We start from the raw sequence: 27,893 nt of genomic DNA, 5'->3' as shown, positions 1-27,893 counted from the left end.
CAAAGACACCAGTTTGAAAGAAAAAAAACAAGCAGAAAATCAATCTCCAAATAAGTGGATATCAATAATTAGTCAAATGAAAAGTGTATCTAAAAGAGAAAATTCTTGTATAAAGAAATACAGGCAACTAAAAAATAAGAAAAGATACAACAAAGCATACCAGTATTTTCCAATGTGCTTCAGGCAGGTGAAACACATTTGAATTCTGTTAAAATCTCTGATATCAGATCACATAAATGTTTTTAGAAAAATAAATGTTAATTAGCTTGATTAGGATTCCAAAAAGTCTGCCTTAAGGCCTCTGAACAAAAAATGATCACCTAAAAAGAAATTCTCAATTAAGTATGGTGTTGGCTGGAGTCCTGGGTTTAATTTCTGATTTAATCTTATTTATTATTTCTATTGCCAGTGAATATGATAATGAGCCAGTTTAACAATGGCAATGTGTCCAAAAGGTAAAAAATTATTAGGATCAAAATTTATAGAAGTCATAAAGAGATCTCTTATACACATAGGAATTCATAATGAATCAGAATCAGAATTCAATCTTAAAGAAATCTTAGAAAGCAAATCATACTCCATCCCCCACAAATTTTGTTGCTGTTCAGTCATTTCAGTAGTGTGTGATTCTTCATGACCCCATCTGGGGTTTTCTTGGCAATGATACCAGAGTGGTTTGCCATTTCCTTCTCCAGCTCATTTAACAGATGAGGAAACTGAGGCAAATGGGTTAAATGACTTGCCCAGGGTTACACAGATAGCAAGTGTCTGAGGCCAAATTTGAATTCACAAAAATGAGTCTTCTTGACTTTAGATCTGGTGCTCCATCCACTATACCCCATTATTTTACAGGTATGAAAATGAGAGTCCAGAGTTAGTTGAAGTAACTTGACAAACATAACAGCACTTCCTAGTAGTACAGCCAGGACCAGAATCAAGAACCTTTGACTCTCCCTCCAGAACTCTCTTTATTACCATGATTATGTCCAGTGTGCTTTAAAGCTCAAACATTTGCTATAGTTAAGCCTTGAGAAACAAAGGAGTTGACTGACTTGCTCTACTTGATTCTAGAGAACAGAATACTTAAAGGAATTGGTTTTTTTTAACCCTTACCTTCCATCTTGAAGTCAATACTGTGTATTGGCTCCAAGGCAGAAGAGTGATAAGGGTGGGCAATGAGGGTCAAGTGACTTGCCCAAGGTCACACAGCTGGGAAGTGTCTGAGGCCAGATTTGAACCTAGGATCTCCCGTCTCTAGGCCTGGCTCTCAATCCACTGAGCTACCCAGCTGTCCCCCATAAGGGAGTTTTAAGAAAGATTTTGACAAGAAAGAACAATCCTAAAAGAAGAAAAACCATCCATCCTGAAAGACGTATGATGGGGAATGCTATCCACCTCCAGAGAAAGAATTGTTGAAGTCATTCTTTACATCAGTGTATTTATGGTTTTATTTTGGGGTTTGGTTATATATGAGTTTGCTCTGACAACAATGACCAATATGGAATTACGGTTTGCATGACAATAAAAAATGTTGGGGTTTTTTTTTTAAAGAAAAAACACCCTAAATATCAACAGTTATCCAACAATGGAATTGATCGTCTTGAGAGGCAATGATTTCCTTGTCACTGGAGGTCTTTAAATGGAGGATGATTAATTACTTTTTAAGGATATTGTGAATTCTCAACTCTCAACAATGGAAACTCCATGTCTAGCAGGAGCCCCAGCTGCTTTGACATAAAGCACACTGAGTGTGCACAATGATAAGTAGAGTGTCTCTACAGCTAAGTGAATGCCTTCACTAGATAAGCAAGACAATATGACACCTCCGTGAGAATATGACCCCTCTATAAAAATTGGCTGTTGTGAGAAACACCTTTATTGAAAAACAAAAGCACTTCTGAGATCAATGGTAACCACCTTCTTCTGGCCAACCACCAATGGCTAACACCATAAAGAAAATAGTTTCATAAACTTACGGTTTCCACAGTTGAGACCGCCAAGACCAAATGGGCAACTACAAATCAACAAAGAGAAATGAGTTTAGGTCTTGAAAGGGTTAGCTTGAGCAACCGTGATCCCAGAAACTTTCTAAAGAAACAAATTTTAACAGAATTCAAGGGGAGTATTGAGCCTACCTCATGCAAGTTTCATTTTCAAGTCTGTATCCATCTTCACATGCTGAAAAAAAAAAAAAAGGAAACAATCCAGGAGCAGCTCCAGCCATCACTCTGGCCATAGTCCTCCATCCTCTCCCATTAGAACCACCTGGACTCTACATATGGGTCCCTGGTAGGGACACAGGAGCGTTATTATCTTCCCCAGAACCAGGCCGTGATGCCAATTCTCAGTTACATCTAAGTCCCTTCTTTTCTAGCTTTTATCTGGTATCTTTTCCCATTAGAATATAATAACCTCCTTGAGGGCAGAGGCTGCCTGATTCAAATTTGCTGTCCTAAAACCTAGCACTGTTTGACACAAAGTAAAAATATTTTAATTGTTAATTATTTAATTTAATTATTAAAAATAGTTTATTGTTCATTCATCCACCTCAAACCAGAGCACAGTATCACTCTCTATGACTGAAGAGTCCCAAGAATAACAGACTTTGAGACGAAAGAGGTTTTGAAATGACCTTTGCCACCATCATATAACAGCTCAGACAACACAGTGGTTCCCCATTAATTTTTTAAAAAATCTTTACCTTCCATCTTAGAATCAATACTGTTAATTAGTTCCAAAGCAGAAGAGCAATAAGGGCTTAAACACTAGCAATGGAGGTTAAGTGACTTGCCCAGGGTCACATGGCTAGGAAGTATCAGAGGCCAGATTTGAACCCAAAGACCTTCTGTCCCTAGGTCTGACTCTCTACTGAACCATCTAGATGCCCCTTTCCCATTAACTCTTTAAATATTTTCTTTTCAAAAATTTTACTGCTATTTTTGTTTTTATGCCACTTTCCTTTCTTTTTTTAAACCCTTACGTTATGTCTTAGAATCAGGGCTAAGTATTGGTTTTAAGATAGAAGAGTGGTAAGGGCTAGGCAATTGGGGTTAAATAACTTGCCCAGGGTCAAATAGCTAAGAAGTATCTGAGGTGACATTTGAATCTAGAACTTCCCGTCTCTTAAGCCTGTCTATCTATCCCCTGAGCTACCTAGCTATCCCCATTTCCTTTTCTTTTTACCTCTGGATTTTTTAATTATAAAACAGTTTGCTACCAGAGCACTTTGGACACAGTATAAATAAAATAGTATTTAATTTTTGAAAAATATAAAAACCCTTACCTTCCGTCTTGGAGTCAATACTGTGTATTGGCTCCAAGGCAGAAGAGTGGTAAGGGCTAGGCAATGGGAGTCAAGTGACTTGCCCAGGGTCACACAGCTGGGAAGTGTCTGAGGCCAGATTTGAACCTAGGACCTCCTCCTGGCTCTCAATCCACTGAGCTACCCAGATGCCCCCTATTTAATTTTTTAAAAAAAGAAATGATCTGATCTAAAGAAAAAATAAATCATAGGTAACTAGGGGGATCACCAGTAGAGCTGATTTTAAAAATCACTATGTAGTTGAAGAACAGATTGCAGCTTCTACTTTTTATGTCATTTTTTTCTTTTTTTTTAAATTTATTTTCAGTTCCAAATTCTCTCACTCCCTCTAACCCCCACCCATCCACCCACCCACTGAAAAGGCAAGAAATATGATAAAAATTTTACATAGGAAATCATGCAAGAATATTTTCACATTAGCTATGTTTAAAAGAAAAGCAAGAAAAATAAAGTGAAAAAATGTTTCAATCTGCACTCAAAATATGTCAGCTCTTTCACTAGAAATGGATAACATTTTTTTCATCATGTAACATTTGGAATTGTCTTGAATCTTGTCTTGATTTGAGTAGCCAAGTCTTTCACAGTTGATTATCATTATAATATATTGCTGTTACTGTGTACAATGTTATCCTGTTTCTGTTCATTTCATCTGTATCAGCTCATATAAGCCTTCCTAGGTTTTTCTGAAGCCACTCTCTTCATTATTTCTTAAAGCACAATGGTATTCCATCATAATCATTGTTCCATTTGCCCTGCAATTGAGGACATTCCCTCAATTTCTAATTCTTTTCCCACAAAAAGATCTGCTTTAAACATTTTTGTACAAATGGAAACTTTCCCTTCTTTAATCTTTCATATTGTTAGTCAAAGGGTATATATAGTTTTACAGTTTGGGGGACAAAGTTTCAAATTGTTCTCCAGAATGGTTGGACCAGTTCACAACTCCACCAACAACACACTCACTGATGTACCTATTTTCCCACAACCCCTCCAGCATTTGTCATTTCTGACTGGTGTGAGGTAATAACTGAGAGTTATTTTAATGTGTATTTCTCTATTTACTTATGATTTAGAAGCACTTTTATATTACTATTGATAGCTTTGATTTCTACTGAAACCTTCCCATGCACATCCTTTGACCATTTATCAGTTGCAGAATGACTCTTATTTTTATAAATTTGACTCAGTACTTTGAGAAATAAGATCTTTACCAGAACCTTTCTACAAAGATTTCACCCCAGTTTCTAATTTTAGTTGCATTGGTTTTGTTTGTGTAAAACCTTTCATTTCGTGTAATCAAAATTATCTATTTCATGTCCTGTCATCCTCTCTATCTCTTCTTTGATCATGAAGTTTTCCCTCATCCTTAAATCTGACAAATATTTTTTCTTTGTTCCTCTAATTTGTTTATGTCTGAAAAAAATTCAGCAAAGAAAAAACAATAAGGATCACACAGAATTGGTGAGACTGGCACTTGAATTTTACATAGAACTTCTAAAACACTTAGACACTTTATTTTAAATTATCCTGACTTGGGAAGGCTTTTGACCGTCACTTCCAAACAATTTCCAAGCTCCAATCTGAAGCATCCTGGAGGAGATTCTTTGGAAATGCCCATATATTTTTAACAGAGATGGCCAGGAGATGTCACTATTAATCCACTCGAAGTGCTGCTGAAAGGCTCTCCCCTGGGCTGGGCTTTAGCAGCTCTGAACTTGGCATTCCATTAGTGAACAATATTATCCCAGGATGACTGCAGATTTAATAACTATCGACTAAAGATGTTGCTCCAGGGACATCGATTGCTTTGGCAGCCAGTCAAGAAGTCGGCGGAGGTTTCACACAAGCCCTCTCTTCCCTAGCATCTCTCCCATCCTCCGCATTTCTGCAAAGTTGCCGGCTCCTGCTTTTTAGAAATACCAGGAATTATACGACTGCTCCGTGGCCAATGCCACCATCTGATTGGTGAAACTGATTTTAAGATGGAAGGAAACAGTTAAGGCTGACGGGGATCAAAACCGGAACAGGAGTGGTTAATGATGCTGTCAGAAGCAGCTAACAATGGACACTAGTAACAGAACCAACTGTGTTCGGACCCCCAAGGGCAGGGGGTCAGTCCTTCCTCCACACTTCCTCCAGCCCGCTGGGACTCTCTCAGCAGGCAGAGAGGATTCAGTAAAAGTCAACTAGCCATCTGAAACAGGGCACAATACAGAGTCTTCTCCCCAAACCAGCCTTTCTAGATAGGACAGGAAATGTTTTTTTTTATGAAGCCAGATGAACTAGGAAAAGGAAGTCTTGCCTGTCTGTCATCCAACAGAACCTCTGCTCCCCTCTGCCCTTCTTTTTTCCTCCCTCAGCTTGTCTCTTTATTTAGCTGATGGGAAATATAATGCCCACATGCCACAGATGCTCAGAGACAGTGCCTGGGCTGACACAGGACATAATTATAAACCAGCCACACATCCCATATGGTAATAATAACTAGAGGATGTTCTAGAGCACTTTAGGGTCTGCAAAGTAGAAGACAGGGCTATTGCTGCTCCTATTTTACAGATGAGGAAATCGAGGCTAAGAAAGGTCTAATGACTTTGCCCAGGATTCAAACATGAGTCTTCAGAAAGGGAGTTGTGGTACTCAGTTGTTAAACATCTTGCTCAGGGTCACACAGCAAGCACCTGGGAGAAGTACTGGGACATGGTTCTTCATGACACCAAAGCCAGATCTCTCTTCATCATCTATACCACAATGGCTCCCATTATTGTTATTATTGTATCATTATCATTATTATTATCAGCGATCCAGCTCCCAGAAGTTAGTGTTCACTTCAAATCAAAGCTTATCTCAAGCCTGGTTGAATTATATACTTCTGTTGATCTTACCTTTTAGGAAATCTTTATATACAATCTATTTATTTGGACCAAGGCACAAAGGAATCACTAATATTTTTAATTAAAAAATTTAAATTAAAAAATGTCTAATTTAAATTTTTTTAATTTAAAAAATTCATTCATTCATTTTTAACTTAACTCAACAAAAAAGACTAAAACTCATATTTTACCACTGGGTAACAGGTACGAATTAAAAATGGCCCAACGGCTTTGTATTTATTTTTATTTACATATGATATAACAGAATATATTAATACATGCAATATGTTAATATTATAACCTGTATAATAACATGATAACATGTTATTAATGTAATATAAATTAAAACAAAGACCTTTTTTTGCTTCCTCAATTTTAAACAAAATAAGTCCAGTCCTGGTTTTGTCCAACCTTTAAAATAAATGACCTTTTTTCTTTTTGTCACAAGTGTTCCTCACAGTGTCCTGTTTTTCCCTTTCATTAAGTCAGCAGACATAGTAGGCATGGATGAGAGAAAATATTATTGCAACAAGACAACATGCCTGATATTAGCACAAAGTGATAACTGTGAGTTCTTAATAGTTATCCCTAAAGCCCAGGGATATTCACAGGGAGCTTTCCAAAGACCATCACTGAAACATTAGAGAGAACTCCCTCCCAGCCAGTCTGTTTGGGTCAAGAACCATACCTCGACAGGAATGATCCATCTTGTTAAACTGGAAGTACCCAGACTTGCATTGACATAGGGCAACACCTTCCAAATCGGTGCAGATGGAGGTCTCTTTGTCACACTCTGGACTTTTCTTTTTACATAAACTACCAGCTGATAAAAGAAAAGCAAAACATCAGTGGGACAAAGCAACCTTTAAAATATCATTTTTTAAAAACTCTTACCTTCCATTCCTAGAATATGTATTGGTTCTAAGGCAGAAAAGTGGTAAGGGCTAGGGCTAGGCAATAGTGGGTTATGTAATCTGCCCCAGGATCATCCAGCTAGGAAGTATCTGAGGACAGATTTGAACCCGGGATCTCTTATCTGTAGGTCTGAGCCATCCACTGAGCCATCTAGCTATCCCCAACTTCATTTTAAGAAGAATTAACTGAGATTCGGGGCAGTTAGGTGGCAGAGGAAATAGACTGCTGTATCTGAAGTCAGAAAGACTCAGATTCCTAAGTTCAAATCTCGCCTCAGACATTTGCTGGCTGTATGACCCTAGGGAAGTCACTGAATCCTGTTTACTTTTGTTCCCTCATCTGCAAAATGAGCTAGAGAAGGAAATGGCAAACCATTCCCATATCTTTGCTAAGAAAACTTCAAATGAGGTCAAATGAAATGACTGAATGACGATAACTTAGACTTAAAATAGTCTCGTCTAACATGTTATATTTGTTTGTGAGCAGTTTCCAAAAAATCATTAAGGATGGGAAGATTTGTATGGATTGTTGCAGAGTGAAATGCTTGAAACCAGGGAAATAATTTACATGATGACCACAATAATGAAAAGGAAAACAATGCTGAAAGACTTTGGAATTCTGATCACTGCACTGTCCAATCATTACTTCAGAGGACTGACAGTGATCTATCCCTCCTAACTCCTGGCAGAGAGGCTGTGGACTGCTGGTATGGAATGAGACACAGCCAGTAAACCGATTTGTTTTGCTTGATTGTACTTATTTAAGGGTTCTAGTGGGAGGAAAGAGAGAATTACTGGGAAGTGCCAGTGCTATAAAAAGAAAGAACATCAATAAAACATTAAATATTTTTAAAAATAAAAAAGTCACTAAGGAGCTCATATTCTCTTCAAGCTTCTCTTCAATTCTCTACGAGACTCCCACTTGTCTCCTGCTAAAATTCTCTTCTACAAGCCCCTCATTTCAATAGATTAAAAGCACACAAGCATCTCTCTACAGAAAATATATACAGAATCAAAAGGTATATGCACAGAAGAGAATATTATAATAAACTTTCTTTCTATTCTTCCCCCAATGCAGGGATCTAAACATTATTATTATAATAATATATCTACTGAACATAATAGCATAATATATATTATATATAATATTATATATTATAACATAATATAGCTATTGAAATTATATAACATATTCTGTGTCTATGTGCTAAATGGCTTATGGTTCACTTGTTTGTGGGTAAAAGGGTGCCTCTGTTTTTCCCTGATGTGTCTAAGACAAATTCTTCTTGGGTTAGAAAAGAACAAGATCAAAGAGAATTCTGATAATCAAAGTAATTAAAGAAAGAGAGAAGACCAAATGATTGGCACTCCCCTGCATCAAGGGCTGCAGAAACTTAGCTAAGGCTAAAAAAAAAAAAAGCAAGAATACCAAATTTTCAGGGAACTGAAGGATGATGTCTTGATGCGAGGAAGAAATTAGATTGGGCAGTTTGGGCAGAGGGACCTAGAACAAGGGATCTCTTTAAGGCTTACCTCCTAAGTTTGAGTCTAAATAGTCTATTCTATCTTTAACTGTCTCCCTTTTGTTCTTCTGACCATTATCACTACTTTTAAATGGACTTTGATTCAGGGCACTCAAGAAGACCAGCCTTTGAATGTCTTGCTGTCGTGAATACTCACTATGAGAAGGGGTACTGGACTTGGAGACAGGGGGAATGACATAATTTTTCAAGATGAGCCACAAGTCACAGGTAGTGGCTGTGAAGGAAGGATGAGAGTGGTTAGCCACAGTAATCGATATGAGGCTGTGTATATCTCCAAAAAGAAAACTGTATTTAGCTTTTTTTTCCGACCTGCTGCCTCATTTCAAGAGTTTGGCTGCATTTAAGCCATGGTCTAGTTTCTATCGAATCAACAGATGTCCTTGAGACCCTCAGCAATACTCATCGCTGTAAATGACTTGAACCAGTTTTTTTTTTTCATAATTAAAAGGCATTATAGAATTTCCTGCCTTTTTCCATGGAAGGTGGTGTGCTACATCAGAAGAGCATATGTGTGTATATAAGAGAACTTCCTTTGTTTATTTTGAAACGTTTGTGCTAAGGGACGAAAAAAAAAAAATCCTTCCCTAGAGCTGGCACCAAGGAGGTGAATGTGTCTTTATTGTTACTGGTCTAAACAGCGGTAGATAAATATTCTTTGAGGTAAGTCTTCGAGAATCTCTAATATAGAGCCTTATGATATAAGCCATAATTAGCAATTCTCCACACAGTCTAGTGGAAGCTTTTTTAATAGCCACTCTGAATTACTGGGGTGGGTGGCACTCAATGGGGCCTTTTACAAAGAGAATTACTTGGATTCTATTGACTCTTATCCTACTGCTTTCCTGATTTTTTTGTGGCTTCCTCATCCTCCTTCTACCCTTAAACAATGGGTGCTTTCCAAGGCTCTCTCTTTGGATCTTTTTCTATGCTTTTTCCATTGGTGACCCCATTCACTCTCATAGTTTTAATGATGTTCTTAAATTTATAACTCCACATCCAATCTTTCCCCAGGCTGGGGTCCCATAATTCAAAATGCCTGCCAAATATTTCCATCTGACTCTCTTGCTTCCCCTTCTTGCTTTATGGAGGCAGCATGGTATAGCAGAGTGATCACTGGACTCAGAGTCTAAGGACCTGGGTCCTTAGACACTTACCAGCTATGTGACTTTGGACAAATCACTTAATCTCCAAGGTTCTTAGTATCCTCATCTGTAAAACTGGGGACAGAATTCCGTAGGGGTTGAATTTTTAGAAATTGAATTCTATTAGATCCCTTCTAGTCTAAATCTATGATCCTATATTCAAAATTGAAGTCATCATCTTCCCCATAAAACTTCCCCCTTCCTCTAAATTTTCCATTTTGTCAGATGGAACCTTCATCTTCCCAGTCACACAAGTTCAAATCTTTTTTTTTTTAATCCTTAACTTCTGTGTATTGGCTCCTAGGTGGAAGTGGTAAGGGTGGGCAATGGGGGTCAAGTGACTTGCCCAGGGTCACACAGCTGGGAAGTGTCTGAGGCCAAATTTGAACCTAGGACCTCCCATCTCTAGGCCTGACTTTCAATCCATTGAGCTATCCAGCTGCCACCCACAAGTTCAAATCTTGAGTGTCCTTCTAACTCTTTTCTCCTTCTCGATCACTGCCCCCAACTTTTAATCTGAATCAGCTTTACAAGCCTTGTTGATTCTATTTCCAACTATTATTCACCTTGGGCCCTTTCTTTTCAAGATACTCAAAGCCTCAGTTGACATAATTGTAAATGGAGATAATACTATTTTCCCTGCCCAACACATGGGGTCATTGTGAAGAAAATGGTTTAAAAGCCCTAAAGCACCAAAGAAATCAATCAGTACTCTTTAGAAGCTGATCAGGTGCCAAAGAGAGATCTCCCCCATGCCTTCAACTTACCCAAATTCCTTTTTTTCTCCATCTCTCCTTTGCCAAAATCACATTCTACTTTCTTTGTGTGCATATTTCCCTCTCATAGATCACAGGTTTCATGAAAGGGGACTATGCCATCTTTCATCTTTGCATCTCCAATGCTCAGCACAGGGCCATATGTATGTGGGTAGGGTAAGGGCTGTGGGGAATGGTCCTGTGCTTTCATTGGCATGAGGCAACTCCAGGTGAAGAAACTCCTTCTTCTAGACTTCTTCCTACCACCATGGCACCTACTCTTCAATGGATGTTAGGTCTGAGAGCAGTATGGGTCTGGGGGCAGTCTGAGGCAGATCTTGAACCCAAGTTTTCCTGGGCTTTCTATCTATGATATCATGCTGCCTCTCACTGCAAGAACTTAATAAATGCTTATTGAATTAAACTGATTTAATTGAAAGTAAAGATCAATAGTCTCACATTTTATGTGATATCTGAAATAAACCAATTTCTTTCTGAGTCCCAAGAGGAGAATTCAGAATCAGGATGCTGGGTCTGGTCATAAGAAGGGTGAATTCAGGACACAATTTTGGGTCTTAACTCTGAATTTCCTGTCTTTATCAGTAGAAGTTAGTGTTCTAAATGTTCTAAGTCAGAATGTGTGTGTGTGTGCGTGTGTATGTGTGTGTATGACAGAATTTCCTTTGTTTATTTGGAAAAGCCTGCCTTAAGAGGGGAAAAAAATTTCTACACACAAACACCCTGGATCTGGCACCAGGGAAGTGAATGTGTCTATATGATTACAAGTCTAAATGGCCATACCCAAATGTCCTTTGGAAGTTTTCAATAATCTCTTCTAGCCTTATGGGATAAAACAGGACTAGCTACTCTCCATATACTCCAGTGGGGGCTTATTCATCAGCCATTCAGAGTCAGAAGGTGTGAGCAGATATTTTATGTAAGCAGAAACGGGTTCTTTCTAGTTTCCCTCTAAATGCAAAACATGAGGAAGTGTTTCATAACCTTCATTATTGTCCTTAGCATGGTCACATGTGGGAAAATGAGAAAAGTAGTTTTGTTAAGGGAGCAAAGAAGGGAAGCAAAATGAAAGTAAACAAGTGAGTAAGTATCCTGTGGGACCAAGTATCAACCAATTTTTTATGGATACTTTTTGATATACTTATAAAGTTCCATGATATTTCCCAGGCAGAGCCACCCACTAGTCAACAAGAAACAGTCACAGTGATTTCTCCTTTCGGATCTTAAGCAAGGGGCAAGTCCAAGGCTGAAGCTGCATGGCCTTCATGATGGGGATGAGCCACAGGGTGTGTGTGTGGGGGAAGGATGATGAGGAAAATTAGGCAGAAGACTCATCAAGATGGAACCCTGGGAGACCAGCCTGGCTCCTTAAGAGCCCCAGTTGACAAGACAACTAAATAGCTTTGTAATATTAAGAATAGTGAGCATAAAAGCACCTCTGAATCTGCTGAGGTAGTCAAATTATTTAAGTTCACACTGCAGAGCAACTAGTTATAATGTATCCCATAATGCTAGGATCCATTGGGCTGGATCCATATTTTTACTTAATTACAACTCTGAAGAGCATGAATTCAAATATATTCAAATAGATATATTTTTTAAATTTCCAAATAGGTTCACTTTATTAAGGTGGAAGTTTACAAAAAGGTTAACATGACCTATCTCCCTCCCTCATCCCCAAAGTGACACTAATTCATCCCAAAGTAAAAATCCTGAATAGCCACAAATACTTCTGAGTCACTGGTTTCCCCAAACAAGGCATAATAGGGTTGCTGCTTTCAAAAGATCCCTTGTTCACAGCAGCAGGACTTTTTGGGCGCTGGGTGGCTCATGCAAATGGAAGCTGAAAACGGTACTGTTAACTCACTCAGGGACTGACTGACTGAGTTAACCACTTTGGGGGATTATATGTTTTTATTATATTATTTCTATTTTAGATAGTATTTCTATTTTATTTACATATATTACATTTTTATTATTTATTTTTGTTTTTATTTTATTTCTATTTCATAAAGAAAGAGTGGATGAAGGGAACAGCCAGGTGGCTCAGGAGATTGAGAGCCAGACCTAGAGATGAGAAGTCCTAGGTTCAAATTTAGCCTCAGACACTTCCTAGCTGTGTGGCCACTTAACCCACCCCAAATGCCTAGTTCTCATTGCTCTTCTGCCTTGGAAATGATACACAGGATTCAGTCTAAGAAAGAAGGTAAGGATTTAAAAAGAAAGTGGAGAAAGAGAAGTAAATATATATAATAAATTTGGGAAAATGAATTGGAGACAATTTGTAAAGGATTTAAAAATGCCAAACAGAGAAGTCCTGGCCTCTAGGAGCTTATGTTCTATTAGGGAAGGCAACATGCATATAAATAAATATATACAAAAGAGCATGGATAGAATATCCAAAAGACAAAACCAAATACAAAGCAAAGACTGGATATTGTCATTGGGGCTCTCCACAGCCTCAAGATTTTGGTCAGAGAAAAAGCTGTGCATCCCTAGAAGCTAAGTTTCTGAATATCTTGTTAATCGAGGGAAAGAAATGCCCTACTCCCAGTGCTATCTTGTAAAGCAGTCTAGCTTTGCTCTTAAGCAGGGGGAAACCACTGTATTTGCAAGATGACACCGGAGGAATCCTCCTCTACAGTCCTCATGGGCCGTCATGAAGATAGGCCAAAAAAGTAATCAAGGCAGGCTGTCTAAGTGAGATGTGAGAAGGACCTAAGAAAGGCAGAGGGAAATGTGATGGTCTTCATCTGTTAAAGGTAAAGGCAGGCTTTCTTTTGCCTCTGAGGGCTTGGAAAAGACATGCTAAAAATGAGTAGGGTTTTTCAGAAAATTAAGAGATTGTCAGAGAAGTAGAGGAAGGGTCACGGATTTAGAAATGGGCGACAACCAAAAAGTCATTTAGCCCAAGTCCCTCATTTTATAGGTTAGGAAAAATGTGGCCCAGAAGGGTCAGGTGGTTGGCCTAAAGTCACATAGATCACAAACATTAGGGGTAGAAACTGAACTGAGGTCTTCTAACTAGAGTCCATGTTCTCTCTGCAGTACCAGATCACCTCAATGGAGTAAGTTCTCACAAATGCACATTTCTGGGGACTTTCTTAGCAAGGTGTGAATGAACTGGACAAATGATGTAATCAGTCAGTAAATCAATGAGCATTTCTTAAGCACCTACAATATACCAGGCATTGTGCTAATGCACAACACAGAGAGTCAGTAATGTTGGATTGTAATGTATCCATCATTAGCAAAGTCAGCAGAGAAAAAAATGTTTTGTTTTTGCTTTTTAAACCCTTACCTTCTGTCTTAAAATCAATACTAAGTATTGTTTCCAAGACAGAAGAGTGGTAAGGGCTAGGCAATGGGGGTTCGGTGACTTGCCCTGAACCATACAGCTAGGAAGGGATCAGAAGTCAAATTTGAAGCCAGGACCTCCCATCTCTAGGCCTGTATCTCTATCCACTGAGTCATCTAAATCAGTGATGGGCAAACTATGGCTTTCAGGCCAGATGCGGCCCCCTGAAATGTTCTATCCTGCCACACATTATTCCTAATCTGACGAATACAATGAGTAGGATACAATACAATGAAACTTCGAAAGAGTTGCCTTAGAAACAGACTGACAGATGAGCATTTCCTTTCCTTTGGCCCCCTCTTTAAAAAGTTTGCCCATCACTGCTCTAGAATGTTCCATTGTCAATGTTTTTATAAAAGATTAACCTTCTATTTCTGCACAAGCAGGGTAAAAATAGTGTCATCCCTATCCACAAAGGTTAGAACTCAAGATAATGTCTGACTCTTACTCATTCCCTGTCAGGCTGAATGTCCTCAGTGCTCAGTTTAGCAAAGTGTTTGTCCCTTCCCAGTGGCCAAATGAGCCAAACCATCCTTGTCTGTCCCAAAATTTAACCAGTTGCCCAGGTCCCTAAATAAGGAACCTTTGCAATCTCGGGAGTCAGATATCAACCAAGCCACTTGGGATTTCCCAAAACTACTAACATATGGACCACTGTAGGCTGATACCCATAATTTATCTCCTGCATCTGGGAACCAGATGGGAAGATAAAGGGCTGGTTTTCATCTTCTTAGCTCACTCCAATTCTGCGGTAAAGTGAACTGAACAAAAACCACTTTGAACATTTAGAAGCAAGTCATGGGAATAAGTCTCCTTTATCTGAGAGTGGGGGTGGGACAATATTCTGTCACTGATTTCATTCCAAAGCTCTGAGATAAAAGCCTATCCTTTTTCTATTTTTTAATTTAATTTTTTTATATTAGTTCCATTTCCAAATATATACCTACATCTCTTCCCCTGCCCTTGTCACAAAGAATAAAAAAGAAGGAAGAAAAAAAAGAAATTCAGAAAAACTCCACAACACAGCTACTGAATCTGAGAGCACATGGCACGTGCCATATTCATTGCTGTCATTGTTTTTTAGTCATTTCACCTGTGTTCAACTCTTCACGATCCCTTTTGGGGTTTCCTTGGCAAAGATACTGGAGTGGTTTGCCATGTCCTTCTGCAGCTCATTTGACAGATGAGGAAACTGAGGCAAACAGGGTGAAGTGACTCACCTAGTAGGTCACACAGCTAGTAAGTGTCTGAGGCCAGAATTGAACTTGAGTCTTCCCGATTCTAGGCCTGGCATTCTATCCACTGAGCCATTTAGCTGCCATATCCACAGTCCGCCATCTTTGCAAAGGAAGGAAGGAAAAGAATTTTCCCTTCCCTTCTTCAAGTACAAGCTTAGTCAGTAGTGTTATCCAGAATTCAGTTTCCTATTTCCTTTGCTGGTGGTGTTCTATTGATTTCCAGTTGAGATCATCATCATGTATGTTATTTTGCTGGGTCTGTGTACCTCATGTGGCATCAGTTCACCAAAGCCTTCTCATGATCTCCAAATCCTTCTCCTACTGTAATTCCATTATAATTCTTTGTACTTTGATCTTATATCCCTCAAACGTACTGTAAGTTCCAACAGAGTAATAAGACTAAGAGCTAACATTTATAGAGTACCTACTAACGTGCCAGGGCCCTGTGGCTTTACAAACATCTTATCTGATCCTCACAACCTCCCTGAGAGGTAGATGCTATTCTTATCATCATTTAACAAAGGAAACTAAGGCACATGGAGGTTAAATGACCTGGTTATGGTCTCTATAAAGTGTGTGAGGCTAATTTGAGCTCAGATCTCTCCTGACTCCAGGGCCAGTGCTCTTTGCATTGTGCCACCTAACTTAAGGGCAGAGGTTATGTCTAGTTCATCCAGGCATCCCTGTAACCTGCCCTGTTACTGCCTTATACACAGTGGATGTTTAATAAACAGCTGTGGAATGGAAACAAGTGGGCAAAGACTTTCCCCAGGGTGGCACAACATTCTCACACTTACCTCTAAAAAGCCGACCGAGAGACTTTAAGAACTGGCAGCTCTCCAGAGGGGATGTGCAGGTGCTAATGTATTTCTGTACTCTCTCTGCCAGATCAAACACTGTCACGTTGGATGCCAAGGAAAAGGTGGTCTGCAGTGAGACAAACACTGTGCCAGAATCCCTGGAGAGAAAGGAACGTTTCATAGACTTCAAAGAGGTCCCCAAAAGCAATCCTTTGCCATCGTCATTTTAGGATGATTGGGATTGCCCAAAAAGTTCATTGTTTTTGTTTTAGAGAGAGAGAAGAAATATAGGGATATAATCATAAGAGACTTGACCATGGGTTAACCTATGGTTCCTCCTTCCCATTTTTTGGAAGTTCATTTTTTAAAATATTGTTGTTGGGGGCAGCTTGGGTGGCTCAGTGGATTGAGAGCCAGGCCTAGAGATGGGAGGCCCTGGGTTCAAGTCTGACCTCGGACACTTCCCAGCTGTGTGACCCTGGGCAAGTCACTTAACCCCCATTGCCTAGCCCTTACCACTCTTCTACCTTGGAACCAATACTAAGACAGAAGGTAAGGGTTTAAGTATATATATATATATATATATAGTTGTTGTTAAGTGACTTTTCAATCATGTCCAATTCTCTGTGACCTCATTTTGGGGGTTTTCTTGGCAGAAATACTAGAGTGGTTTGTCATTCCTTCTCCAGTCCATTTTACAGATGAGGTGCTGGCAAACAGGGTTAAGTGACTTGCCCAGGGTTAAATCTGCCTAGGGCCAGATTTGAACTCATAACGTTGAGTCTTCATGACTACAGGCTCTGCATTCTATACACTATGTGAGGTTTCGCTTGATTGTATATTACCTTGAGACTAAATTTCATGTGTTCTTGGTTTCACATCTCATTTGTCTAAAAGTTTTGTAGCTGCAAAGTCTTTGCATTTTGCCAGATCCTTGACAGTGTCATGTCATATTGACTAACGTTTAAGTAAAGTATACATGTTCCCTTTTATGTGGATTTAATCATGGAAATCCATTTTGCACATTTATTTGTGATATTTCTAGCTACTAAAAAAATTTTAAAAATATATAAGTCTTGGCTACTCTCAGCAATGCACTGATCTGGGACAATCCTGAACGACTTATGACGGGCAATGCTATCCACCTCCAGAGAAAGAACTGTTGGAGTTGCCTTTCATATGAGTGTATTTATAGTTTTATTTTGGGGGTTTGGTTATATATGAGTGTGCTCTTACAACAGTGACCAGTGTGAAAGTATGTTTTGCATGACAATAAAAATGAAAAATTAAATTAAATTAAATTAAACATATAAATGTGATCGATGTCTTCTGTCTCTTATATCATCATAATTATCCCCTAGTATCCCTCCCCTTTTCTTTCCCAGAGAGCCATCCAATAGAACAAATCATATTTTTTTGAAAAGGAAAAAAAGGCAGATAGAAACATTGAAAAAGTCTAAGAACATGTGCAACGTGTCACCTTTGTGGAGCTCCTACCTCCATGAGGATGATTGGTTAAGGGTGTCTTCTCATATCGCTAGAGGCTGTTTTTTAAGGTAGTTTTAAGAGTTTTATTTACCTGACAGCTTGGACAGTAGATCTGGCATAACCAGGCAGCATTGAGAGAGACACATTCAGCTGGAAAAGAGAACGGGTAGGGAAGTGCTTAATCATTTGCAAGTCACAAAAGCTTTTGGACTTATCATTAGTTTCCTCTTCAGGGCTATATATAAAGAGGTGCTTTCTGATGTCAAGACCTTTGCATGGAAGAAAAATCCTTATTTTTGCTTTATTTTTCTTCCTTTCAAATGAGTTTTCTTCCACTCTTGCCCTATTGTTCCTGGAGTACAAAGGAGAAAAGTGGAGAGTACATCAATGGGAAATATCTCAGCAGGAAACGATGCTTAGTGGTGCACCCTGAGATGTCGGATGTCTTCAAAGGAGAGGCAGGCTCCTCAGCCCCCAAGTTTCAAAAGACTAGGAGTCAGCTGTTTATTTGGGTTCTGCACAGTAAAGTATCTTCATGGAGATGATGGGCTCTCTGACTCCTTCTCCTGCCTGACCAGAGGATGTGCCCTACTGGGGAAATGAAAGCCATTGTACATGACACCAAATTAGCCCTGCTCCTAGCAAAGAAATGCATGGGTGGGTAGAACTTTTCACAAGTCTTCCATGGAAAATTACATTAAATTTGGATGAATGGGGTTTTGTTAGTCCAAGGGAAGAGTGAACATACTCAGGTTTACCTGGAGCTCTGAGGGAGAGAAAGATTCAGGTCATTTGAAGCTTTAGAATAACACGACAGAAGAGCAGCTGGGTGGCTCAGTGGATTGAGAGCCAGGCTTAGAGACAGGAGGTCCTTAGTTCAAATCTTGTCTCAGATACTTCCCAGCTGTGTGACCCTGGGCAGGTCACTTAACTCCAACTGCCTAGCCCTTACCACTCTTTTGCCTTGGAACCAATACACAATATACATTCGAAGTTGGAAGGTAAAGGTTTAAAAAAAATAAAATAAAACAAATAACACATGACAAAGAAAACACACACACAGAAGTTCCCAGAGAGGCTATCTCCATTCAAAGAGGAAGCTTTGCCAGCACAGAAACTCTTCCTTTAAGTCACTTGCCCATACACATGTAGAATGGGTAAATAACATCTTTTTGGACTTTGATTTTGTTCTATTAGATAAAAAGAACTCTCTTTTTTTCTGTAAGTCTAGCCCTTTTTACCACAAGCAGACGAGCTAATTAAAGGCTCAGCAATTGTCTGGAGGCCTTCATTTAATATGACAATGTGAAAAGTCACAGAGAAGCTTGGCTCCCCTTCAAACAATCCAGCACTCAGGTAGGATAGTGGATAAAGGGCAGAACCTAGTCAAGATGACACTCTTATAAGCTGTGCCATCCTCAGCAAGTCACTTAAACTCGTCTGCCTCAGTTTCCTCCTCCTCTATAAAGTGGGGATAATAATAGCACTGACCTCCCAGAGATGGATAAATGGATAAAATGAGGTCACATGTGTAAAGCATTTTGCAAACTTTAAACTTTAAAGGGCTGTATAAATGTTAGAAATGTCTTCATCTTCATGCAACCAGATAGAACAGTGATGGAGTCCAAAGAGAAACACGACTGAGCTCCTCCATCTCTCCCACACTTCTACAGAAAGAGGGTCCGGAGTCTGTGGGTATTTGGAGAGGGATGAGACTTGCAGAAGCAGAAGCTTAGGGAAGTTTTGGTAAAAGGACCTCATACCAGTGGGATCTTGGCCCTAACCTGTTAGAGCATCGATGATGGAACAAATTAGCCCTTAAGATGTCCCTGAGCAGGGACGGAAGGCTCAGGGAATTTTGAAAAGGTCTAAATCATGGCAGGAGGCAGAGCCAATGGAGTACCCAAGTAGCCCGTGCAGTGGGGGACCTTCCAGAAGGCCCAAGACTAGCATAATCTCCAATATTCAATTAGAGCCTGTCCCAGCAAGGTGTCAGAGCCAGTTCCTAATTGGAGACAGCTGGAGAAAGAGACAGAGATGGAGTTGAAGCTAGCCTGAATGCTGGACCATTGAGCGATGAAGGCAGAAACCAGAGTCTAGTCTCAGCCACCTCATTCCAAGTTGCAGTGGCAGCGGCATCCGGATGGAAGAGGGGAGAGAACCAAATAAGGCCTGCCTGTCCCATCCAAGGGTACAGAATGGGGACGAAGATGGGTGAGGGTATAAAGTCCCAATTCAGGAATGAAGGCTAGAGATGTGAGTAAACTGAAGAAAATGTCAAAATAAAGAAAAAAGGACTATGGGTTAAGAGAACCCCCAGAAAAAGAAAATATGGTCATCTCTTCTACATTGAGACTTTCTCCAATGTGGTTTCGATATATTGTGGGTCAGAACAAGAAGTCAAATGGGAATTTGGAAGCAGTTTTGCAGAAGCTTCTGACTATATGAAAAGGTCAATAGTCAGTACAGAAAAAGTTTAGAAACTAAAAAATGCATACTTAACCCCAAATTTACAATAAGGAAATGTAAACTCCCCATAAAAGAAAAAATAAAAAATTCAGATTTCTTCTCTGGTACAAAGGAAGGGCCAAAAAATTTCATGTGGATTTTCCCGATTGCAAGGGCTACATTCTCTTAACCCCTGTAATGTTGTAAGGGATAACTGTAATTCCATAACAAGTATAAATAGAGTTGCAGAGAGGGAAAATAGCTTGGCAATAAGGATTCTAAGAGTGGCTGGAAGAAGTCGAACAAAAGATTTTTTTTTTTAATGAAACAAGAGCTGTTCAATATAGAAACTGGAAAAGTAAATAGCTTAAAACATAAGGTAGAAAATCTTAATCAAATAATAGACTCCTTGGAAAACATACTGTGATAAACAGAACTCAATGATTCAATAAGAAATATTTGAATAAATTCAAAACACTCAGAAATTAGAATAGCACGGAAGGTAGCTACTTTTTTTTTAAAAAACTGAATTGGAAAACAAGGATAAAAACTGAAAAATCACTGTACTCCCTGAAAATCAGGACCAAAATACCATGTTTTTAAAAATCATAAAAGAAAACCACTCAGACTACTAGAACCAGAGGGCAGAATGAAAACAAAAAGAACCCATTAGTCACCTCTTGAAATAACCCCCAAAATGAAAACATATAAGAATTTCATAGACAAAACCAGAGTTTCTGAGTCATCAAAAAATACTAAAAGCAGGCAGAAAAAAAGGGTTCAAGTACCAACGAACCACAGTCAAGACTACAAAGGCTACATTGCAGCAACTATAAAGAGAAAATCTTGGAATTTAAAAATTCTGGATTCTAAAGGGTAAAGAAGTTATTTTTTGTTGTCCTGAAAAACTGAATATACTCTTAGAAAGGGGGAAATGACCTTTATTAGAACAAAGGACTTCCAAGCATTCCTAATAAAAAGACCAGAACTGAAAGGAATCTTTGAGACACAAACATGAGAGACAAGATAAATCTAGAACAGTAGGAGGGGACCAAATGATATTGAAGTACTTATATTCTAGTAAGAGGAGATGATTTAAGTATCTTTTCAGAATCCTGTTATCTTAAATCATCACAAAGAGAATAAAGAAAGAGAACTTCAATATCGAAGGTGGTTTTGCTCCTTTTTGTTTGTTTTAAGAAAGGAAAGAAAAAGGAAGAAGGAAGGAATACACCAGGAAAGAAATGAGGAAGAAAGAGGAAAGATTTAGGATTTCCCATAATTGGAATGCATGGGATGAAAAGTAGACAACCATAGAGAAGGGAGTGAGGGAGCAGGAATTTAATGGGTGGCACTCTTGGAATCTCATGAACTTATTCTTATTTAAATCTGGCAAAGGAGTGTTGAATGTGTCCACAGACACTCACAAAGAATTTAATGTAGAAGATAGCCAGGTGGCTCAGTGAATTGAGAGCCAGGCCCAGAGATGGGAGGTCCTGAGTTCAAATATGGCCTCAGACACTTCCAAGCCATGTGGCCCTGGGCAAGTCACTTAACCCCCATTACCTAGTCCTTATTGCTCTTCTGCCTTGGAACCTATACACAGTATTGATTCTAAGATGGAAGGTAAGGTTTTGTTTTTTTTAACTCAGAATTCAAAAACCAAACTTTTGTCATCTTTGAAAAAAATTTATTCATGGTTTTGCATAGCGACCAAGTTATATTAAACCCAACATAGCCCTAATTCAAAAAATGAAAGTGACTCTTGCTCATCTATCATGGCATGGGGACACATAACTGAAAGGAAGAGGTAGTTCTTATAACTTATTTTAATTGATACAACTTCAGCCACATTTTCCACTAAATTAAGCTGCTTTTTCTTCATGGTACAGCAGGGAGAGGGCCGGGCATGGCTGGTCAGAAGACCTGAAGTTGATAGTCCAATAAGTCAGTTCTCTCAGCTATAAAAAGGGAATGATAATAACAATGGAGAAGACACCTGACATTTATATAGTATATTATATCTTTACAACAACACTATGAGTTAAGTGCAACAAGTGGGAATATCTTCATTCTGACAGAAGAGGAAACTGGGCTAGTATATATTAGAGGCAGAATCTGAACCTAGGTTTGATCCTGACTCCAAGCCCAGCCCTTCTATTCATTACACCACACTGGAAAAGTACTTTGTGAAACATCAAGTATTAAATGTGTGTGAGTTAATCATAACATTAAAATCATAACAAAGAGAAAATGGCAGAAGAGTAGGCAGAGAGAAGAAGCAAATGATTCTGAGTAATCTAGATAAAGAGTCATTAGCCCCTCTTTTTCCTTCCCAATCAAGGGTTATTCACAACTCCTACCAGCATTCTTCTGCAATAGTACAGCATGTCTTGCCGATGAAGGCACTACCACAATGAGAGGCTTAGCAAACTGGCAAAGGAAAGAAAGCAAGTCAATGATGGAACCAAAATTAGAATTTTCTGGTCCCCATTCTTGCTTTAAGAATAGTTTTTCCTAAACAACTGCTTGATCACATGGTTCAATGGGGATATGATTGGGGACATAGATTCTAAACTATCACCCTGGTGCAAATATCAATAATATGGAAATAGGTCTTGATCAATGACATGTAAAACCCAGTGGAACTGCTCATTGGCTACCGGGGGGTGGGGGAGATGGGAGGGGAGGGATAGAACATGAATCATGTAACCATGGAAAGATATTCTAAATCAATTAATTAAATAAAAATTTTCAAATAAAAAAATAAAGAAACCAGCTCAATTTTTTAAAAAAAGGAATAGTTTTTCCTGACACATTTCACCCCTCTGAATGCATCTGTGAAGGACGCATCGCTGTGGATGTTTTTCTGCCCTTTAAAGGAAATATAACCCAGAGAGAAGACCAGTTAGTGAAGACAGAGACATATCAACACTGTTCATCAGCAAGTAAAATGGAACTCTAATGCTCATCCCAAATTCCAACCTCCTAATTTAAAAGGGGTCCGTAGGTCCAACAAAATTAAGTACAAAGGCCTAGTTTCCTCAATCTATACGTAATGCAATAGAAGTGGTACTGAATGATCTCTAAAATTCATTCTAGGCCCAACATTCTAAGATTCGTGACTAGTAAAGCTGAAAGAGCTTTTAAAGAAATACTTACATCTTTAGAATCCCAAATCCAAAAGGCAAACTTTGTTGTCTTTATTTTATTTATTTATTTATTTGTTTGTTTGTTTTTTAAAACCCTTACCTTCCATCTTGGAGTCAATCCTGTGTATTGGTCCCAAGACAGAAGAGTGGTAAGGGTAGGCAATGGGGGTCAAGTGACTTGCCCAGGGTCACACAGCTGGGACGTGTCTGAGACCAGATTTGAACCTAGGATGTTGTCTTTAAAGAAAACATTTACTCATGGCTTTGCATAGTGAGTGAGTCATATTAAACCATCACAAGTTTGTCTCTGACATGTAATGGCCAAGGATACCGACAAGGGCTATGGCTAATGATGTCCATGGTCACTGGGATGACTCCTGATCAAAGAGAAATGTGTTCCCGTGACAGATGGTCAGCAGAGGGTAGTGAACAGGGCAGGCACTCGGAGTCTGGTAGATCCAAGTTCACAATCCTATCTCAGATCATTAAATGTGTGACCCTGGGCATCACACCTCCTTTCTCTGTGTCTCCATTTCCTCATCTCTAAAATGGGCAGGCCCGGCCCAGGATTCACTGGATGACCTCTTGGAGCCCTTCCAGTTTCAAGACTGACTCAGAAAGGACCACTGGGATCCGTCTTTGGAAACTCACCATTTTGATGATCTCTTCTTCGACTTGATGCAGTTCTGAATGTTTCTCAACTGTAGCATTAGTAAAAGTTTTTCTTAATTTAATTTCTGTCACAAATGTTCTAACTGAAAATAAAAGAATGACGGTTAATCATTGGCCCAACTTATAAACAGCCTTATTTCTCTGTTTTATTTGGTGTGTTTTATTTTATATTATATACGGATTATTCTCACTTTGTGAGGGATTTCTTATAGTAAAATTAAATAATGAAGGAAAACTAATAATAACGCTCTGGTCACATCTGCAACATTTCATATTTGTGTCGTTCAGTCATTTCAATAGGAACCCACTCTTCATGACTCCATTTGGAGTTTTCTCAGCAAAGATACTGGAAGGGTTTGCCATTTCCTACTCCAGCTCATTTTAAAGATGAGGAAACTGAGGCAAGTATGGTCCATTCACTAACTGCCCAGGATCACATAGCTAGTAAGTATCTAACGTCAAATTTGAACTCAGGAAGATGAGTCATCCTGATTCCAGGCCTATCACACTGTGCCACTTAGCATCTGTAACATCCCCATAACTTCTCTATTAAAAAAAATGAACGGAAATCTATTTTTCTCTCCTTCCCATACCCGGCCCCATTGGAAAGAAGATTAAAAACAAATTTCTTGTAACAAATATGCATTGTCAAACAAAACAGATTTTTAATATAAAAATATATTTCTCATTCTGCATCCTAAACCCATAACTCTCTATCATGGATAGTATGTTTCATCATTGGTCCTCTGGAATTATGTATGATTATTGCATGGGTCATATTTCTTACAACTTTTCAAGTTTGTCTTTACAGTGTTATTATTGGAGTATAAATTGTTCTCTTGATTCTGCTCATTTTATACTTCATCAGTTTATAAAAACTCTCAAAACTGTTCACTTTTATAATAGTGATGTATAGTATAAATTGTTGCTCTGGTTCAGCTTACTTCAGTCTTCATGAGCTCATATAATTCTTTCCAGATATTTTTTGAAATGATCTATTTCCTCAGTTCTTACAGGACAATATTATTGCATTATATCCATATACAACAACATATTTAACAATCTCTCAGTTAATAGATATTGTTTGGTTTTCAGTTTTTCTTTTTGTTCACACACAAAAAATGAGCTCCTTTAAATATTCTGGCACATAAAGGACCTTTTCCTCTTTCTTTGATCTCTTTGCATATAGACCTAACAGTGGTACAGCCCAGCTTACAAATGATCCTGTCCCACTCCTCAGTCAGCTAGCTAGAAGAGTATCTATATGGAAAAGGTACAAGAAAACACAATTTACATCTGGAATGCCAGGAAAAAAACCAAAGAATAAACTTTATATCCTCTATAGACCCTGTTATAGAGCAGCACTCATTTTTGCTTCTCTTAAAATCAAATTGAGAAGATAAATGAGAGTAAAATCTTCATTTGGAAAAAAAAAAGGTGCTGAATAAGCAAATAATCCAAGACAATTTCTTTTTTAATAAAAGGCTTTCTATGTTGTTGTTGGTTTTTATTTAGAGGAAAGAGTTATATACTCAAAAAAATCCTTACCTTCTGTCTTAGAATCAATACTGCATATTGATTCCAAGGCAGAAGAGCGGTAAGAACTAGGCAATGGGAGTTGAATGACTTCCCCACGGTCACACAGTTAGGAAGTGTCTAAGGACAGATTTGAACCCGGGACCTCTTATCTCTAGACCTGGATCTCAATCCACTGAGCTACCTAGCTATCCCCAGAGCTATATACACTCTTTTTCTTTAAACCCTTACCTTCCATCTTAGAATCAATACTGTGTATTGGTTCCAAGGCAGAAGAGTGGTAAGGGCTAGGCAATGGGGGTTAAGTGACTTGCCCAGGGTCACACAGCTAGGAAGTATCTGAGGCCAGAGCTATATACTCTTAAAGGTCTTTATAAAAAATCTAATTTGGATCTTTAAATTGACAAATTCCTTATCCCTCTGACTAAGCATTGCATCTTTCTAGATTTTCCCAATTCCTCTTCTAATCCCATGTACCTTTCAACAAGAATTAAGGCTGTACTGGAATTTCAGCCATCCAAAAAGGAATTCTTAGGTCATCATCCCTGCTAGTAGCCTTTGGGAAAGGGAAAGGCTATAGAAATGCCAGATATTTCTAGAGGGGCTCACTGTGATGCAGCTGCCATCTCCAGTTGAATCAGCTTTATTATGAAACAATCTATATAAAATTTCTGCAGTTCTGGGAGGTTGGGGCAAGGAGTTAGTGGATAAAGAGCTGCACTTTGAGTCAGGAAGTCCTGGCTTCAAGTCCTGTCTCTGACTAGCTGACTGGGCAAGTCACTACCACTGATTCTGCTTCCTTCCCTGTAAAAGGGGAGAGGTTGGCCTAGATGGCCTTCAAGGTCCCTTTCAGCTCTAAAATTCTATGATCCCAAAATTCTTTGGAGAAAGGGAAGATAAACGTATATAACAGCTGAGAAATGCTACACTACTGTCTGATTCTCAAGATCTTTTCATTCATTCTGGCTAGCACACTCTTATTTAGAAACAAAGAACTGATGCAAAAACATTCAAGATTAGGCCATATTACAGTTTCTATCTAAATAAGAAAAAATCGGTGGGGGGAGGCAGAAACCTATGAGGCTGCTCTTTTATGAAAATCTGTGGGCTGAACTAAAATGAGGGGTCCTGGAATTCGATAGGGGAAATATTTTATCTCTTCTCCTTGATGACTGAAAACCTTAATCCTTATTTAACACATCCTTCATCCTTTTGGTTGTTCTACAGCTCAGTGGAGTCAGCTTTCCAAGCAGCGGGGAGCGCTTTGAAAACAATCTCAGCCAAATGAGTCCACTTTGGCACACGCTAATTTGCATGTTCCTCTGCTGTGTTTAAGAACAATGGAGTTAAATGACTTGAAAATGGAAAGATGATTGCTCATGTAACGAGACAGCTCTCTTAAGACGCCATCGCTCCGTGCGGTCTGTGCATCATACATAATTCCAGGACGAACTTCAGCTGCATTGACTCTCCCCCTCTTCCCATCCCCATCCTTGGGATCACAAAGGACACGGATGTTTCTGGCCAAGAGGCCAATCACAGAAAAACATTTATCATCAAACAGTAGGTGCTCGATTCTCTCTCTGAGCCAGAGAAGGGCTCCAAAATTAGTAAGACCTCAGATTTCAACATCGGTTTTGGAGAAGGTCTCCAAGATAATAGCCATATGGCCCTTTTGCCTCTTCTAGCTGGAGGCCTTAGAGAAGAGCGATGGGATAGGAAAGGGCCTTTAACCCATGTCATAAAGGAGTGACGGAAAGAGCTGGAAATGGGTAGCCCTGAGAGGAAAAGACTCGACAGTGAGCATGATAGCTACGCACGTGTATTTGAAAGGCCATCATGTGGACGAGGTATTAGACTTACTCTGTTTAGTCCCTGAGGGACAAACTAGGAGTAATGGGTGGAAACTGCCAAGAGGAAAATTTAAGATTGAAGTTAAAAAAAAACTTTGAAACAATAACAGTTAGCTATGAATGGAAAGGGTGGCTTTAGAAGGAAGTGAGGTCTTCTTCCTTAGAGTTCTTTTTTTTTAAAATTTTTTAAACATTTATTAATATTCATTTTTAACATGGTTACATGATTTTCCTTGGAGTTCTTAACAGAGGTTGGATGACCATTTTGTTGGGTATGTTTTAGAGAAGATTCTTTTTCCCCCCCACAGAAGTGGGTTGGCCTGGATTATTGATGAGGTCTTTTTCAATTCTGATATTCTGTGTTTCTGTGATATTTTATTTCTTGTCCACAAACTCTTTTACCCATTTATGCTTATTATTACAAAAGTTTAACTTGGCTTTTAAGAGTGTTTGATTCTTCTTATTTCAAAAGTTAGCTTCTTTTTTCCTGAAGAGAATACCAAAAGGACCTGAACCTATGGTTTCATTAATATAGGAAACTATGAAGGTATAGAACCTCCTTACACAAATATAGGTCAGGCCATTCTTTGAAACTTATAGTCTTGGGGCAGCTAGGTAGCACATTGGATAGAGTACCAGATCTGGAGTCAGAGGACTTGGGTTCAAATATGGCCTCAGACACTTCCTAACTGTGTGATTCTAAGAAAGGGGGGGAGAGAGAGAGATGGGGAGAGAGAGAGAGAGAGAGAGAGAGAGAGAGAGAGAGAGAGAGAGAGAGAGAGA

At 38.9% G+C, this 27,893-nt stretch overlaps 1 protein-coding gene across 1 annotated transcript in view; it reads right to left on the bottom strand.

Moving 5' to 3' along the window:
• The window catches only part of HEG1 (heart development protein with EGF like domains 1), a 65,956-nt gene that overhangs the window by 14,647 nt on the left and 23,416 nt on the right, over positions 1 to 27,893 (bottom strand). Inside the window, exons 7-12 of the mRNA XM_044669160.1 lie at positions 23,701 to 23,804; positions 17,541 to 17,599; positions 15,959 to 16,119; positions 6,881 to 7,015; positions 2,136 to 2,178; positions 1,977 to 2,014 (exon numbers count right to left, since the gene is read on the bottom strand). Coding sequence (XP_044525095.1) covers positions 1,977 to 2,014; positions 2,136 to 2,178; positions 6,881 to 7,015; positions 15,959 to 16,119; positions 17,541 to 17,599; positions 23,701 to 23,804 — 540 coding nt within the window. The remainder of the gene's footprint in view (positions 1 to 1,976; positions 2,015 to 2,135; positions 2,179 to 6,880; positions 7,016 to 15,958; positions 16,120 to 17,540; positions 17,600 to 23,700; positions 23,805 to 27,893) is intronic.

This window comes from Gracilinanus agilis, chromosome 3 (assembly GCF_016433145.1).
Source record: "Gracilinanus agilis isolate LMUSP501 chromosome 3, AgileGrace, whole genome shotgun sequence".
Classification (NCBI taxonomy): domain Eukaryota; kingdom Metazoa; phylum Chordata; class Mammalia; order Didelphimorphia; family Didelphidae; genus Gracilinanus; species Gracilinanus agilis.
This window is presented reverse-complemented; position numbering and strand designations above follow the sequence as displayed.